Source organism: Netta rufina (assembly GCF_964035555.1).
Source record: "Netta rufina genome assembly, chromosome: 2".
In the NCBI taxonomy this organism is placed as follows: domain Eukaryota; kingdom Metazoa; phylum Chordata; class Aves; order Anseriformes; family Anatidae; genus Netta; species Netta rufina.
The window spans coordinates 158,150,786-158,167,013 of NC_140124.1; the positions used below are offsets into that span (position 1 = coordinate 158,150,786).

The window sequence follows — 16,228 nt, forward strand, 5'->3', positions numbered from 1 at the left end:
TTTGTCATGTAAGAGCAGCTCACACCAAATGTTGTCATGCGCAGAGGCTCTCTCACCCTGCAGGCACTCACGGACCAGCATAAAAGCCGGCCCTGCACCTTGCTCCCTCACACCTTCCTTCCGACGCCTTCGCCCCTGAAAACAACAAGGTGAGTATGAACCCGTTCCCGTCCTTCACACGCCTCCCAAAACAGTCTCTGCCCCCAACCTCAGCAGCCCTTCCACCTCCCCACTACCATGCTCTCCTAAAATTCCAAGCCTCCCCACTCCCTTGGCCTCCTGCACCACCACTCCTCACGCCCACAACACCCTCCACCTTCCCAACACCCTCTCTTCCAGGGACCCTCCACACCACAGACATGTCCTGCTACGACATCTGCCGCCCCTGCGGACCCACCCCGCTGGCTAACAGCTGCAACGAGCCCTGTGTCAGGCAGTGCGAGGACTCCCACGTCGCCATCCAGCCTTCCACCGTGGTGGTCACCCTGCCAGGACCCATCCTCAGCTCCTTCCCCCAGAACACCGCCGTTGGATCCTCCGCATCAGCTGCCGTGGGCAGCAACCTCAGCACCCAGGGAGTGCCCGTCTCCTCCGGTGGCTTTGGAGGCTTTGGCCTTGGAGGCTATGGCTTCGGAGGCCTGGGCTGCTTCTCTGGCAGAAGAGCCTGCTACCCCTGCTAAGGACCCACGCCAACACCCCTGACAGCAGCTAACAATGCCCTGCAACCAACTTCATGGACTGAGGATGCTCTGCTGCTTGTGCACCTTCCTTTTCATGAGTCTTCCTCAATAAAGTTCTTATGCATGCCATCCTGACAATCCTCCTTTCTTCACCCAATGCTCTTCATCCAAAGGAACCTAGACAGGCTGGAGAAGCAGGCCCATGTGAACCACGTGAGGTTCAACAAGTCCAACTGCAAGGTGCTGCAACTAGGTCAGGGCAATCCCAGACAGGAGTACAGACTGGGAGAAAAACTCAATGAGAGCAGCCCTGCAGAGAAGGACTTGGGTTGTTCTGCTGGATGAAAGGCTCTACAGTATCCAGCAATGCACGCCTGCAGCCCAGAAGGCCAACTGCATGCAGTGCTGCATCAACAGAGCAGTAACCAGCATAGTGAGGGAGTTGATAGCCCCCCTCTTTTCTGTCCTCATGAGGCTCCACTTTGACCAGCTTTCCTATGAAAGAAGGCTCAGAGAGCTGGGGATGTTCAGCCTGGAGAAGTGAAGGCTCTGCGGAGGCTTCCTTGAGGCCTTTCAGTAATTAAAGGGGTCTTCACAAAGGATGGAGAAAGTCTCTTTACTCGTGTAGATAATGATAGGAGAAGGGGTAATGGTCTTCAACTAAAAAAGGACAGATTTAGACTAGACATTAGGAGGAAATTCTTCACTGTGACGGTGGTGAGGCAATGGTACAGGTAAGTTGTGGTTACCCCAGCTCCAGTGGTGTTCAAGGCCAGCCTGGTTGGGACCTTGGCCAACGTGATCTGTTGGGTGACATCCCTTCCTACGGCAGGTGGCTGGAGTAAGATGATCCTTAAAGTTCCTTCCAAGGTGAGACAGTCTATGATTCTATGATGATTCCTTCTTGACCCTGTTTAAGTACATGGTTTAAGATCAGGTCGAAAAGTGCCACAAGACCTCTCCTGTTGTGCTGTTGTTACGTGGAAAAGTTTTGGTAGTGGGGACTACAGAGGAGGCCTCAGTGAGATGAATTAAGCAGCTGCCCCATGTTTGATAAGGACCTGTTTCAGCCATCTACAAAGGGACCTGCTGCTTTATAGAGCCGAGCCAATAATCAATGTTGTTTGTGCCTCTCTGATCCTCCACCTTCACAACAAACACTATCACAGAGTCCTACATATAGGTAGGCCGTCAGTCACTTCTACGTAGAAGATGCTTTGTAGGCACACACGGGATATGCTCTCTATAAATCCATGCTGACTACTCTCCATCACTTTTCCGTACTTGAGAATACATTCAGGGAGGATTTCCTCAGAACCTTCCCAGGGACTGATATCAGGCTGACCAGGCTGCAGTTTCCCAGAAATTCCTCCTTCAACTTTCCTTGAACAAAAGAGTGGGATGAGTCTCTTCCAGTTTTCAGGAACCTCTCCCAGTCACCATGACCTTTCAAAAATAACTGAAACTGCTATTGCAAACATATCACCTGGGACATTCAGTGTTTGCAGATGTAGCTTCTTGAGTCCCACGTACTCCTCCATAACCAGCCACACAGACTCCCCAGCATCTTCGTCAACAAGCTGCAGTGGGAAACCCTTCAAAACAGTCACCTTGGCAGATCAGGGGCTGCACTTGCCATTCCCCACTCCTCAGAATGCAACCACGACCACTGGGGCCTCAGGTCCACAGCCACAAGCAGCATGCACACCTCCAGCTCCCCTCTGAAAAATCCACATTGTATGTGTCAACACTGAAAACCATGCACAGAAATAGGATTCCCCCTTGACACTCACCTCAAAGAACACCCCAGCACTTTGGGCCCAGACCTTCTGGACACTCCCACACGTCTGTGCCTGCCCCTCACAAATCTCACAGCCTCTCCCAGGCCTCAACAGACAGTCCAAGGGATTCCCACCAGACTGCATTATGCCAAAGCCCTTGCTGTCAACGTGCTGGCCATAGAAAAGGGAGCTCAATGGAGTTGCCAATGCAACCCTTGAAGAAGCATGGCAGGGCTCCCAACACACTTAGTCTTGTCAGCCCTGAGACAGGCCTGCGACTCCAACACCCTGCTATGCAAACACCTCTTCTCTGCCTCTTTAGACTGCGGCCCCAGGGACAAGACAGGGGTCTTGCTCCCATACACTTGCTCCCACGTACAGCCTCTATGTGCACAATTGCCACCAAGCCACCAATGAAGCACACCCAACGGGAAAGACAAGGGCTAAACGCAGGCTGGTGAGTTGGGATGAAGGCACGGAGGGACTGAATGTGATGCAAGTGGTAGCGCATCACAACCAGCATACCTGAGAAGCACTGGCCAACCTACTGTGGATGCCAACAAGGGGGTCCTCCTCCTCACAACAAAGCCTCCGACCACACCTCATGAGTGCCAAACCATGACCTCATGGACAACAATGCACCTCTCCCATGTCTTGAATGCAACATCTATCCACCTCTACATGAACCTTTAAAAGCTATCCTTTGGTCTTTAATACTCTCACTTGAAATGTTCCGCCACTTCCACCATCCTCAACAGGAAGAAATGGAGACAGAACATTGTGGGGAGATCACACCCCACCTCATTACTTGAAGGGTTGTGGCATGTAAGAGCAGCTCACGGCTAATGATGTCATGCGCAAAGGCTCTCTCACCTCATGGATACTCGGGGATCAGCATAAAAGCCGGCATTGCGCCTCTCACCCTCACACACTCCTGCCGAAGCCTTCTCCCCTGCACCCAACAAGGTGAGTCTGAACTCTGCTCCGCTCCTTCACCCACCGCACCTGGCCCATCTCTCCACAAACCTTCTCTCCCCAGCCTCAGCAGCCGTTCCACCTCCCAACCACCAGGCTCTCCATAGCCCCACTCTGGGCCTTTCCACTCCTTTGGCCTACCCCAGCACAGCTCTTCATGCCACCAACACCCTCCGCCTTCACAATACCCTCTCTTCCAGGGACCCTCCACAACACAGACATGTCCTGCTACGACATCTGCCGCCCCTGCGGACCCACCCCGCTGGCTAACAGCTGCAACGAGCCCTGTGTCAGGCAGTGCGAGGACTCCCACGTCGTCATCCAGCCTCCTACCGTGCTGGTCACCCTGCCAGGACCCATCCTCAGCTCCTTCCCCCAGAATACCGCCGTTGGATCCTCCGCATCAGCTGCCGTGGGCAGCAACCTCAGCGCCCAGGGAGTGTCCATCTCCTCCGGTGGCTTCGGAGGCTTTGGCCTGGGAGGCCTGGGCTGCATCTCTGGTGGAAGAGCCTGCTATCCCTGCTAAGGGTCCCATGCCAATATTCCTGACAGTAGCCTCCAACACCATGCCAGCCAGCTCTCGATATGAGGACCCAATTCCGTGCTGTCCATGGAATACGAGCTGACAACCCACAGCTCGTCATTCCATGGCACGACACAACAAGCAAGCAAGGTATTGGACAGCCCTTGCTGTCAGGAAACATGGCCAACATACCTCCTTCTTTCTTCCTGTTTTTCCTTTCCATAGCACCACCACCTACGGCCACTACCTATGGCTGCAATGCCTTGCTCACTAGCACAATCCCTCCGGAAACCTTCAGGGGCTGCTCCCACCATGGGGCAGGGAGACCTGAGGGCTCTGGGAAAATCTACTGTATGCAAGGACATAGGTTAGTGGTCACCCTCCAGCCACCTCAGAATGTGCATCTCCCACATGACTTTCCCTCTGTTTCATGTTTTCCTCAATAAAATGAATCTGCATCCCAAATCCTGAGATGCCTCTTCATTATTTCTTCTCCCAGCGCTTTTCCAAATTCACGCGACAAAAAGAACAAAAAGCAGGGCTCAAGTGGTCATCAGGGCCCAAGCCTCTTGGTGTTCAAGAAGTATTTGGACAATGCTCTTACATATCTCCTGGGCACTAAAATGGAAAGACATGATGGGCCACTCAGCAGATAAGGAATTGACTGCACGGTCACATTCCACGAGTTGCGCTCAACAGCTCGGTGCCCAGGTGGGGACCGGGGAGGAGTGGTGTCCCTCTGGGGTCTCTATTGAGGCCAGTATTATTTCACTGAGTTGTCCCTCACACGGACACCACACATATGTTGCAAGACTCTGGTGGATGTGGATGCATCTTTGTGTCGTCGCTGACCCACAAGTTCTCAAGCACGCCGGCCTGACGTGCTTCCTCTTCCCTTCTTCTTCCCACTTCCCTCAGCACAGAGGCAAAGCTCTAGAGGTCATCGGGATAGGTTGAAAAGGGCCACAACACCTTAAAATACATCACCCAAGACTTACAAGTGACCAAACACAAGCTTCATCATTCTAAAGCCCTTCTGCCCATGCCTTCTGAAACAATTTCCCCTCATTAACACACCTTATAGCTGCTTTCTTTTGTACCACGATCATACACAGTGTCCGATCACAAAGTGACCAGCCTGCAGTTCCCCACACCTTTCTTCTGCATCTGTTGAACATCGCAGTGGGATGAACCTCTTCCAGTCTTCAGGAACCCAGTTGCCATCAACTTTCAAAGAAAGATGAAAGTAGCCTTCTGAACATATCTGCCAGGACTCTCAGCATTTGTAGGAGCAACCTGACAGGTCCTGTGCACTTCAGTACATCCAGTGGCACAGCTTCTCCGTCTTCCTTGGCAATGTGCACTACTCGCCTGAGAGCCAGGCCACAAAACACTCACCTTGGCTAACCAGTGGAAGACCTTGATGTTCACTCACCCTTTGCAGGTTTAGCTTGCATGCTTCCAGTTTCCAAACGAAATGTCCAAATCATCTTCCAGAAAATTACACACTGGGCAGAGAAATAGGTTTCCTCCTTGACACAAATCCCAAATATCATCCCCCAAAAGATGATGGCTCCCAGCTGGCCCTTTCTCACACTCCCTCTTGTCCTCTGCCTTTCATGAACCTCAGGACCGCTCACAGACCACACAACTCAGCCCGAGAAATCCCATCAAGTCGAGCGTCAAGCCTTGTGTTCTCTGGGAACTTCAGCTTTGGACAAAAAGGGGGGGAAGCCTATGGTGTCAGGAACCAAGGCCAGTGTAGGACCTACTCACCTCTCATTCCTTCTTTTCATAGCATCTTCTTCTATGCCCGATTCTGTCCATTGCAATAACTTGCTGACAGCCACAAAGCCCAGTGTGGCTGGGCCACACCACATGAATGCCACGCAAAGACCTCACTCATGACACCGCACCTCAGCCAGCCCTTGGCCACATCATCTACCTGCCCTCCCATGGAACTTTCAGAGAAATGCTCCAGCCTCTAATTCTCTCACTTTGAAGGTGCCGTCAGGATCTAACACCATGTCCTCACTAGGAGGACATGAAAAGGTCAAGTTGAGGGAAGGACACCACACCCCACCTCTTTACTTGCCAGGCTTTGGGATGTAAGAGCAGCTCACGCCAAATGTTGTCATGCGCAGAGGCTCTCTTGCCCTGCGGGCACTCACGGACTAGCATAAAAGCCGGCCCTGCACCTTGCTCCCTCACACCTTCCTTCCGACGCCTTCTCCCCTGCAAACAACAAGGTGAGTATGAACCCGTTCCCCTCCTTCACACGCCTCCCAACACAGTCTCTGCCCCCAACCTCAGCAGCCCTTCCACCTCTCCACTACCATGCTCTCCTAAAATCCCAAGCCTCCCCACTCCCTTGGCCTCCTGTACCACCACTCCTCACGCCCACAACACCCTCCAACTTCCCAAAACCCTCTCTTCCAGGGACCCTCCACAACACAGACATGTCCTGCTACGACATCTGCCGCCCCTGCGGACCCACCCCGCTGGCTAACAGCTGCAACGAGCCCTGTGTCAGGCAGTGCGAGGACTCCCACGTCGCCATCCAGCCTTCCACCGTGGTGGTCACCCTGCCAGGACCCATCCTCAGCTCCTTCCCCCAGAACACCGCCGTTGGATCCTCCGCATCAGCTGCCGTGGGCAGCAACCTCAGCGCCCAGGGAGTGCCCATCTCCTCCGGCGGCTTCGGAGGCTTTGGCCTTGGAGGCTATGGCTTGGGAGGCCTGGGCTGCTTCTCTGGCAGAAGAGCCTGCTACCCCTGCTAAGGACCCACGCCAACACCCCTGACAGCAGCTAACAATGCCCTGCAACCAACTTCATGGACTGAGGATGCTCTGCTGCTTGTGCACCTTCCTTTTCATGAGTCTTCCTTAATAAAGTTCTAATGCATGCCAGCCTGACACTTCTCCTTTCTTCACCCAATGCTCTTCATCCAAAGGAACCTAGACAGGCTGGAGAAGCAGGCCCATGTGAACCACACGAGGTTCAACAAGTCCAAGTGCAGCGTGCTGCAACTGGGTTAGGGCAATCCCAGACAGGAGTACAGACTAGGAGAAGAACTCATTGAGAGCAACCCTGCAGAGAAGGACTTGGGTTGTTCTTCTGGATGAAAGGCTCAACAGGATCCAGCAATGCACGCCTGCAGCCCACAAGGCCAACTGCATGCAGTGCTGCATCAACAGAGCAGTAACCAGCATAGTGAGGGAGTTGATTGTCCCCCTCTTTTCTGTCCTCATGAGGCTCCACTTTGACCAGCTTTCCTATGAAAGAAGGCTCAGAGAACTGGGGATGTTCAGCCTGGAGAAGTGAAGGCTCTGCGGAGGCTTCCTTGAGGTCTTTCAATAGTTAAAGGGGTCTTCACAAAGGATGGAGAATGTCTCTTTACTCATGTAGATAATGATAGGAGAAGGGGTAATGGTCTTCAACTAAAAGAGGATAGATTTAGACTAGACATTAGGAGGAAATTCTTCACTGTGAGGGTGGTAAGGCACTGGAATAGGTTGTCAAGACAAGACTTTGAATGCCCCATCCCTGGAGGAGTTCAAGACCAGCCTGGACGGGGCCTTGGCCAACGTAATATGGTGGGTGACATCCCTTCCTACGGCAGAAGGCTGGAGTAAGATGATCCTTAAAGTTCCTTCCAAGGTGAGACAGTCCATGACTCTATGATGATTCCTTCTTCTCCCTGTTTAAGTAATTGGTTCAAGATCAGGTCGAAAAGTGCCACAAGACCTCTCCTGTTGTGCTGTTGTTACGTGGAAAAGTTTTGGTAGTGGGGACTACAGAGGAGGCCTCAGTGAGATGAATTAAGCAGCTGCCCCATGTTTGATAAGGGCCTGTTTCAGCCATCTACAAAGGGACCTACCACTGTCCAGCGATGAGTCAAGAATCGGTGTTGTTTGTGCCTCTCTGATCCTCCACCTTCACAACAAGCACTTTCACAGAGTCCTATATGTAGGACGTCAGTCTCTTTTACGTAGAAGATGCTGTGTAGGCACACATGGGATATGCTCTCTATAAATCCATTCAGGAACCTCTCCCAGTCACCATGACCTTTCAAAGATAACTGAAACTGCTATTGCAAACATATCACCTGGGACATTCAGCATTTGCAGGTGTAGCTCGTTGGGTCCCATGTACTCCTACATAACCAGATACAGAGACTCCCCAGCATTCTCATCAACAAGCTGCAGTGAGACAGCCTACAAAACACTCACCTTGGCAGATCAAGGGCTGCACTTGCCATCCCCCCACTCCTCGAAATGTAACCACGACCACTGGGGCCTCAGGTCCACAGACACAAGCAGCATGCAACCTCTAGCTCCCCTCTGAAACGTCCACAGTGTATGAGTCAACACTGAAAACCATGCACAGAAATTGCGTTCCCCCTTGAAATTCAACTCAAAGAACACCCCAGTGCTTTGGGCCCAGACCTTCTGGACACTCCCACATGTGTCCCTGCCCCTCACAAATCTCACAGCCTCTCCCAGGCCTCAACAGACAGCCCAAGGGATTCCCACCAAACTGCATTAGGCCAAAGCCCTTGCTGTCAACATGCTGGCCACAGAAAAGGGAGCATTATGGAGTTGCCAATGCAACCCTTTAGGAAGCATGACAGGGCTCCCAATGCACTTAGTCTTGTCAGCCCTGAGACAGGCCTGTGACTCCAACACCCTGCTATGCAAACACCTCTTCTCTGCCTCTTTGGACTGCGGCCCCAGGGACAAGACAGGGGTCTTGCTCCCATACACTTGCTCCCACATACAGCCTCTACGTGCAAGATGGCCACCATGCCACCAATGAAGCACACCCAACGGGAAAGACAAGGGCTAAACGCAGGCTGGTGAGTTGGGATGAAGGCACGGAGGGACTGAATGTGATGCAAGTGGTAGCGCATCACGCCCAGCATACCTGAGAAGCACTGGCCAACCTACTGTGGATGCCAACAAGGGGGGCCTCCTCAACACAAAAAAGCCAACGACCACACCTCCTGAGTGCCAAACTATGACCTCACGGACAACAATGCACCTCTCCCATTTTTTGAATGCAACATTTATCCACCCCTACATGAACCTTCAAAAGCTATCCTTTGGTCTTTAATACTCTTACTTGAAATGATCCGCCACTTCCATCATCCTCAACAGGATGAAATGGAGATGGAGCATTGTGGGGAGATCACACCCCACCTCATTACTTAAGGGGTTGTGGCATGTAAGAGCAGCTCATGCCAAATCCTGTTATGTGCAAAGTCTCTCTCACCCTGCAGGTATTCGCTGACCAGCATAAAAGCCAGCCCTTGTCCCTTCTGCATTTCTGACAAGCTTTGCTGGCATTCTTCACATCTCTTCTTGAAAGAATTACCCATTTCTTGACTTTAAAATCTGACTGCAAGTTGTTCTACTTTTACTTCACCATCAGCATAATCCGTGGCCATCCAAATTAAAGCATTGTTTGATGTATCAGAGGGTATTAAAATCATTTATTTGTTGATAACGTGGTTTGCACACACTTTAAGAACTTGGTCCCTACTCATTAGGACTCTGTAATATTTCTTCCGTGTATGGAAGATGATCTTTATCTCTCCAACACAACGCTCCTTCCACAGAGCCAGCAGTGAGCTCAGGTGGCCAAGAAGGCCAACAGCATCCTGGCTTGTATAAGAAACAGTGTGGCCAGCAGGGCTAGGGAAGTGATTATCCCCCTGTACTCGGCTCTGGTGAGGCCGCACCTCAAGTACTGTGTTCAGTTTTGGGCCCCTCGCTACAAGAAGGACATGGAGGTGCTCAAAAGAGTCCAGAGAAGGGCAACAAAGCTGGTGAGGGGTCTGGAGAACAAGTCCTACGAGGAGCGGCTGATGGAGCTGGGATTGTTCAACCTGGAAAAGAGGAGGCTCAGGGACGACCTTATCAGGGACGACCTCAAGTCTGACTTCAGTTCTCTAAATCCATGCTTAATACTCCCCATCATGTTCTTATCCTTTGTGTTCTGGGCAGTGCTTCCCAAGAGGATTTCCTTCCACACCTTCCCAGAGACTGTTGTCAGGCCAGACAGCCTGCAGTTCCCCAGATATTCCTTCTCTGTCTTGTTCAACATAGGAGTGGGATCAACCTCTTCCAGTCTTCAGGAACCCAGTCGCCATCAACTTTCAAAGAAAGATGAAAGTAGCCTTCTGAACATATCTGCCAGAACTCTCAGCATTTCTAGGTGCAACCTGACAGGTCCTGTGCACTTCAGTACATCCAGTGGCACAGTTTCTCCATCTTCCTCAGCAACATGCACTACTCACCTGTCGGACAGCCTGCAAACGGGTCACCTTGGCTAAGAAGTGGAAGGCTTTGATATCACACAACCTTTGAGTTGCAGACCGCAAGGACTTCAACACCCAGCCCAAGAAATTCCATCAAGCAGAGCATCAAGCCTTGTGTTCTCTGGTGGCTATGGTTTTGAAGGAAAGGGAGGTAGCATATGGTGTCAGGAAACATGGCCAGTGTAGGACCTACTCACCTCTCATTCCTTCTTTTCATAGCACCTGCTTCTATGCCTGATGCTATCCACTGCAATGACTTGTTCATAGCCACAAAGCCCAGTGTGGCTGGGCCACACCACATGAATGCCACGCAAAGACCTCACTCATGACACCGCACCTCAGCCAGCCCTTGGCCACATCATCTACCTGCCCTCCCATGCACCTTTCAGAGAAATGCCACGGCCTCTAATACTCTTACTTTGAAGGTGCCGCCAGGATCTAACACCATGTCCTCAAAAGGAGGAAATGAAAAGGTCAACTTGTGGGAAGAACACCACACCTCAACTCATTACTTGCCAGGCTTTGGCATGTAAGAGGAGCTTACGCCAAATCTTGTCATGCGCAGAGGCTCTCTCACCCTGCGGGCACTCAAGGACCAGCATAAAAGCCGACCCTGCGCCTCGCATCCTCACACACTCCTCCTGACGCCTTCTCCCCTTCACCCAACAAGGTGAGTCTGAACCCCAATCCTTTTCTTCAACCACTCCACGGGGCCCATCTCTCCATATGCCCTCTGCCCCCACCCTTAGCAGCCCTTCCACCTCCCCACTACCATGCTCTCATAAAATCCCTGGCCTCCCTGCTCCCTTGGCCTCCCCAACCACCACTCCACACACCCCCAGCACCCTCCACCTTCCCAACACCCTCTCTTCCAGGCACCCTCCACACCACAGACATGTCCTGCTACGACATCTGCCGCCCCTGCGGACCCACCCCGCTGGCTAACAGCTGCAACGAGCCCTGTGTCAGGCAGTGCGAGGACTCCCGCGTCGTCATCCAGCCTCCTGCCGTGCTGGTCACCCTGCCAGGACCCATCCTCAGCTCCTTCCCCCAGAACACCGCCGTTGGATCCTCCGCATCAGCTGCCGTGGGCAGCAACCTCAGCGCCCAGGGAGTGCCCATCTCCTCCGGCGGCTTTGGAGGCTTTGGCCTTGGAGGCTTTGGCTTCGGAGGCCTGGGCTGCATCTCTGGTGGAAGAGCCTGCTACCCCTGCTAAGGACCCACGCCAACACCCCTGACAGCAGCCTCCAACACCGTGCCAGCCAGCTCTCAGGCTGAGGATGCTCCTCTGTGCTGCTCATGGCACACGGGCTCACCAGCCTTAGCTCATTCCATGGCACAAGAAAGCCAGCAAGGAAGGAAGGGGCCAGCCCATGCTGTCAGGAAACATGGCCAACATACCTCCTTCTTTCTTCCTCTTTCTCCTTTCCATAGAACCACCACCTACGGCTGCTACTCTCTGCTGCAATGCCTTGCTCACTAGCACAATCCCTCCAGAAACCTTCAGGGGTTGCTCCCACCATGGGGTAGGGAGACCTTGGGGCTCTGGGAAAATCTGCTTCACACAAGGGACAAAGGCTGGTGGTTGCCCTCCTGGCACCTCAGAATGTGCACCTTGACACTCTCTCAGTTTCATGTTTTCCTCAATAAAATCAATCTGCATCCCATATCCTGAAAGCCTCCTCTTGCTTTCTTCTCCCAACGCTCTTCCAACTTCACCAAAAAAGAAAAAAAAAAAAAGAAGAAAAAAAGCAGGTCTCAGAGGTGATCATCGCCCAAGCCCATTGGTGTTCAGGAAGCATTTGGATGATGCTCTTATTTATCTCCTTGTCACTACAATATAAAGACATGATGGTCACCCAGCAGATAAGGAATTGGCTGGATAGTCACATTCCAAGTGTAGCACTCAACCGCTCAGTGCCCAGGTGGGGATTAGGGAGGAGTGGAGTCTTTATTGAGGCCCTCATTTTTTAGAATCATAGAATTTGAAGGGACCCACAAGGATCATCCAGTCCAACTCCTGGCACCACACAGATCTACCCAAAGATTCCGACCATATGACTAAGAGCACAGTCCAAACCCGTCTTAAACTCCAACAGGCTTGGTGCCGTGACCACGTCCCTGGGGAGCCTGTTCCAGAGCACGAGGCAGTGCCTCTCTCTCAAACGTGATGCAGAGGTAGCGCTGCTCTTCGGGCCAGGCACCACTTGCTGTAACTTGTGTGCCAGTTCCAGGGACCGGGACCGTGGCAGTAGCAGTGATGCCACAAGGAATCGAGCATCGTGCTGTTTTCTCCACAGCCTGTTGCCCTTGGGCATTCTGAACCCTCCTCATCTGGAAGCTGCCATCCCATGGGATGCGTTAGACATGGAGAAAAGCGTCCCTGTGCTTGCCTTCAACAACATGCCCCCATCTGCATGTCCCCATAGCCTTTGGCTGATCCTAAAGCATCCCTCTCCCAGGGCCTGCAGAACATTTTGACACCACATGATAAATGTAACTGGTTTGGAGCAGGGAGGCTGGGGCTGGTAAGAGGGAGTTGATGCTGCTGTGGCTTTTGGAAATGTAGCTTGATGGAAGGGTGCATTTATTTTATTATTTTTTTTTTTTCATTGCTTCTCTTGTTTAATCATTGGGGGTTTGAGAGACGTTTCAAGTCTTTATATAGCTTAAAAATATTAAAACATAATAAGTCTTCTGTTTCCATGGCAACAGGGACAGCAGGTATTCATGGGCCTGGGATGCTGGCACCCTGCATTCATCACAAGGTTTCAAAGACAGAACAATTTTCTTCAGGGTTCCCAGAAAGCACCGCGCAGAGAGAAGGGAGCCCCGGCCAAATGGCAGCCCCAGGGCTGGAGCAGCGAGCCTGGGGATGTTGCAGCTTGCAGGGACCTGGGGCTCTGGCACCCGTTTATCCATGCCTCCTGCTCATATCGGTGACAGTGACTGATGGCCTGGGCGCTGGTGGGTGGCAGGGGTCTCTGGGACATCATTTGGGAGCCCCCATTGCATCCTGTTGGTGGCTCTGATTTGCAAAGCAAGCAAACCTCTGCAAAGCAAGCCTGATATCATCACGGACACGGGGCTGCGTGGCTCCCAGCCAGTTGCTGGGCACGTCTGAGCCTCCCCAGCTCTGCCCCTCCAGGCACTGCCTCCCTGATGAAAATGGAAGAGAAGGCAAAGCCTTTCCCTGCTTTTTGTGCAAGCTGCTTGCCAGTGGGATTTGGCGAGCCACATACCTGTGGGAGCTGGTCAGCCATACACCAAGGGGATTAGGTGAGCCACGTTCAATCCCTTTTTCATTAAAGTTTCAGAGTTTCCCCTGTGAAGGCATCTGAAGCAAAGGACAAAGCACGGTCACCTATAACACTCTTCACAAAGCTAGGGCACATTTGTGTGATTTGTGTGATTTACACCTCAGGGCTGTCGGCATCCTCGTGAGTGATCCTCAAATTAAAAGCACGAGCTGGCAAGTTTGTTCTCTGCTGTTTCCTCCGAAAATGCCGCGGGAATGGGGTCTTAGCTCGAGAGCAGGTGGAAATGCGGCACCGGAGCTGCTGCTGGGCTCTGATCTTCTAAACCCATCACCGGTGCTCTGTCCAGTGGGCATGGCTAAAAAAGTGCAAAAATTTCCCTCGCATGACAAGGAGCCCAAGGGGGGACAGAGGCATGGCGGGGCTCTGCCTCAAAGGAGCCCGTGACAAAATCCTTTGGGTCTCCAAGCCTCCTGGAGCAGGACATCGCTGGAGGATCTGCAGGCAATCAGCAGGTGGACCCACGGGACCCCACTGCTTTGGCCACCCCAAGGGATGTTCCTCCAGGGGTCCCTCTGCATGAAGTCAGATTTCGGGATCCTCATTGAGGCTGCTTGCTTGCTATGCCTCGTGCTGCTCAGAGCTCCACCCGCAAGCCCTAGGGATGCGCGGATGCATCTGTTCCTTTTTTTTTTTTTTTATGGAAAACGAACAAGGCTTTTTTTGTAAGTAGAATTCGAGGAGCCGTCGTTCCCTGGGCAGCTGAAGTGTGTTTGATCGTGTTTAAGTGACACTGCAGGGGCTGAAAACGCGTTAGTTAAGTAATTACGGGAAAGCTTTAAAATTCAGCACCGAACTGGGTCCAAATTTTCATGTTTCCGATGGGTTAAAACGTGCAGGTGACAAGCGTCGCTCGTTGTGACCATGTCCCCGGGTCGCAAAGCTCCAGCATCCGGAGCCACGAAATGTCCTGGCAAAATCAGTCTGCAAAATACAGACGGATAAAAAGCTGCGAGCATGGACGAATGACTCTGCTAACCCAGAAGGTTACACGATAGGACCCAAATCTTACTTTTTTTTTTAGAGAAAATCCCACTATGTGAGCTACGTGTGGCTCAGGGCTTTGAGCCTGCTCCTGCACTGGAAATCTGGCTTTCTGGAGGTGCTGGGCAGGGTGCAGAAAACCTCGGCTGCAACGCCAATATCTTCTTTAATGATGTGGATGATGGGGCAGAGCCTTCCCTCAGCAAGGTTGAAGGTGACACCAGACTGGGTGGATCACCACAGGGCCGTGCTGCCATCCAGAGGGACCGGGACAGGCTGGAGGAAACGGGCTGATGGCGATCTCCTGGGGTTCAGCCAGGAAAAAATGGGGAAAAAAAAAGAAAAAAAACAGGCACCGTGGCATCCTGGGGACGGGGTCACCCCTGGATTGGGGACACGTCCCCTGTCCCCTGCAGAGCACAGCGGCGCAGACCAGCCTGCACTGGGATGAGCGACTGGGTTAACTGGGGACGTGTGCCTTCACGTCAGCGGGTCCCCGATCAATGTGGTTCTCCTGGGGGCTGTTCACATGCTGCAGTTAATGCATGGCAGCGAGGGGTGAAGGGGACATCCCTGGCCTGCCGGGCTCTGCCCTGCCGTCCCCAGGGTTTGGGGTGGGGGTCAGGGGGCTGCTTTCCACCTTCGTCTCCAAAAGGTTGGAGGTAAAAGGTCTTGGTTGGCTTTGTGGCTCTAGAATGGGAGGAATGATCCTAAATGGGAGGAATGACCCTAAATGGGAGGAATGACCCTAAGTGGGAATGATCCTAAATGGGAGGAATCACCCTTAGTGGGAGGAATGACCCTAAATGGGAGGAATCACCCTAAATGGAAGGACTGATCCTAAATGGGAGGAATGACCCTAAACGGGAAGAATGACCCTAAGTGATTTTGGCCAAATTCCTTCAAATTCACAAGTCAGGATTTAGATTCGGGCTGGAAACCTCTTTTTTTTTTTTTTTTTTTTTTTTTTGTGGGTGGTTTGGTGCCGGCCGCTGCCGACGAACTGAAGGAAACGAGCTGCTGCTTCTCCAAATTTCGCATTTTTTTAATTAATTCCTGAGTACATTTTGAAAGGGTCAAAAGCTGCCCCCTACCACGGATGTGGGTGGAGGTCGGGGGGGGCTGTGGGGCATGGGGGGCGCCCTGTGATGCACAAATCCTGGGGGACAGGGGGCACAAGGTGCTGTGGGGCCCCGGTTTTGTGCTTTTGCATGTGCGAGTGCACGTGTGCATGCGTGTGTGCACCGGGCAGTGTATATATGTGTGCAACGTTGCACGCTGCATGTGCATGGGTGTATAGACAGGGATGCGTGGTGTGCAAACACTGCATGTGTGTGCAACGGGTACACAGCCCTGTGGGTGTGCACACGCATGTGCAATGTGCACAGAGGGGCAGTGTGCATGCTGGGTGAGAGGTGTATATAGTGCTACAGGCGTGCATGTGCACACATATGTGCATGGGTGTGCATTTGCACACATACGTGCATGTGTGTGCAGTGTCCTATGAGTATGTAAGTGCAATGTGCACACATGTGCATGTGTGTGAACCTCGTGCAACGTGCATATAGCCCTACGGGTGTGTGTATGCACACTTATATGTCGTGTGCACACATGTGCATGTGTGTGCAGTGCGAGCAACGTGCATA

General features: G+C 52.4%; 2 protein-coding genes and 2 pseudogenes across 4 annotated transcripts; all 4 read left to right on the forward strand.

Annotated features, from left to right (window-relative positions):
• Positions 1–36: 36 nt before the first annotated feature.
• LOC311206823 (feather keratin 1-like) lies at positions 37–680 on the forward strand (annotated as a pseudogene). Its single transcript has 2 exons — positions 37–149; positions 340–680. The product of its transcript is annotated as a feather keratin 1-like (transcript).
• A 2,976-nt stretch (positions 681–3,656) lies between these two features.
• On the forward strand, positions 3,657–3,962 carry LOC311206852 (feather keratin 1-like; the record flags this gene model as incomplete). The annotated part of the gene is made up of 1 exon (XM_084282606.1): positions 3,657–3,962. The coding sequence occupies one exon, from the start codon at positions 3,657–3,659 to the stop codon at positions 3,960–3,962; it is 306 nt and encodes a 101-aa protein (XP_084138732.1).
• A 2,133-nt stretch (positions 3,963–6,095) lies between these two features.
• On the forward strand, positions 6,096–11,497 carry LOC311206824 (feather keratin 1-like; annotated as a pseudogene). Its single transcript has 2 exons — positions 6,096–6,208; positions 11,157–11,497. The product of its transcript is annotated as a feather keratin 1-like (transcript).
• LOC311206830 (feather keratin 1-like) lies at positions 6,419–6,739 on the forward strand (the record flags this gene model as incomplete). The annotated part of the gene is made up of 1 exon (XM_084282580.1): positions 6,419–6,739. One exon carries the CDS (start codon positions 6,419–6,421, stop codon positions 6,737–6,739), a length of 321 nt encoding a protein of 106 aa, XP_084138706.1.
• Positions 11,498–16,228: the final 4,731 nt, after the last annotated feature.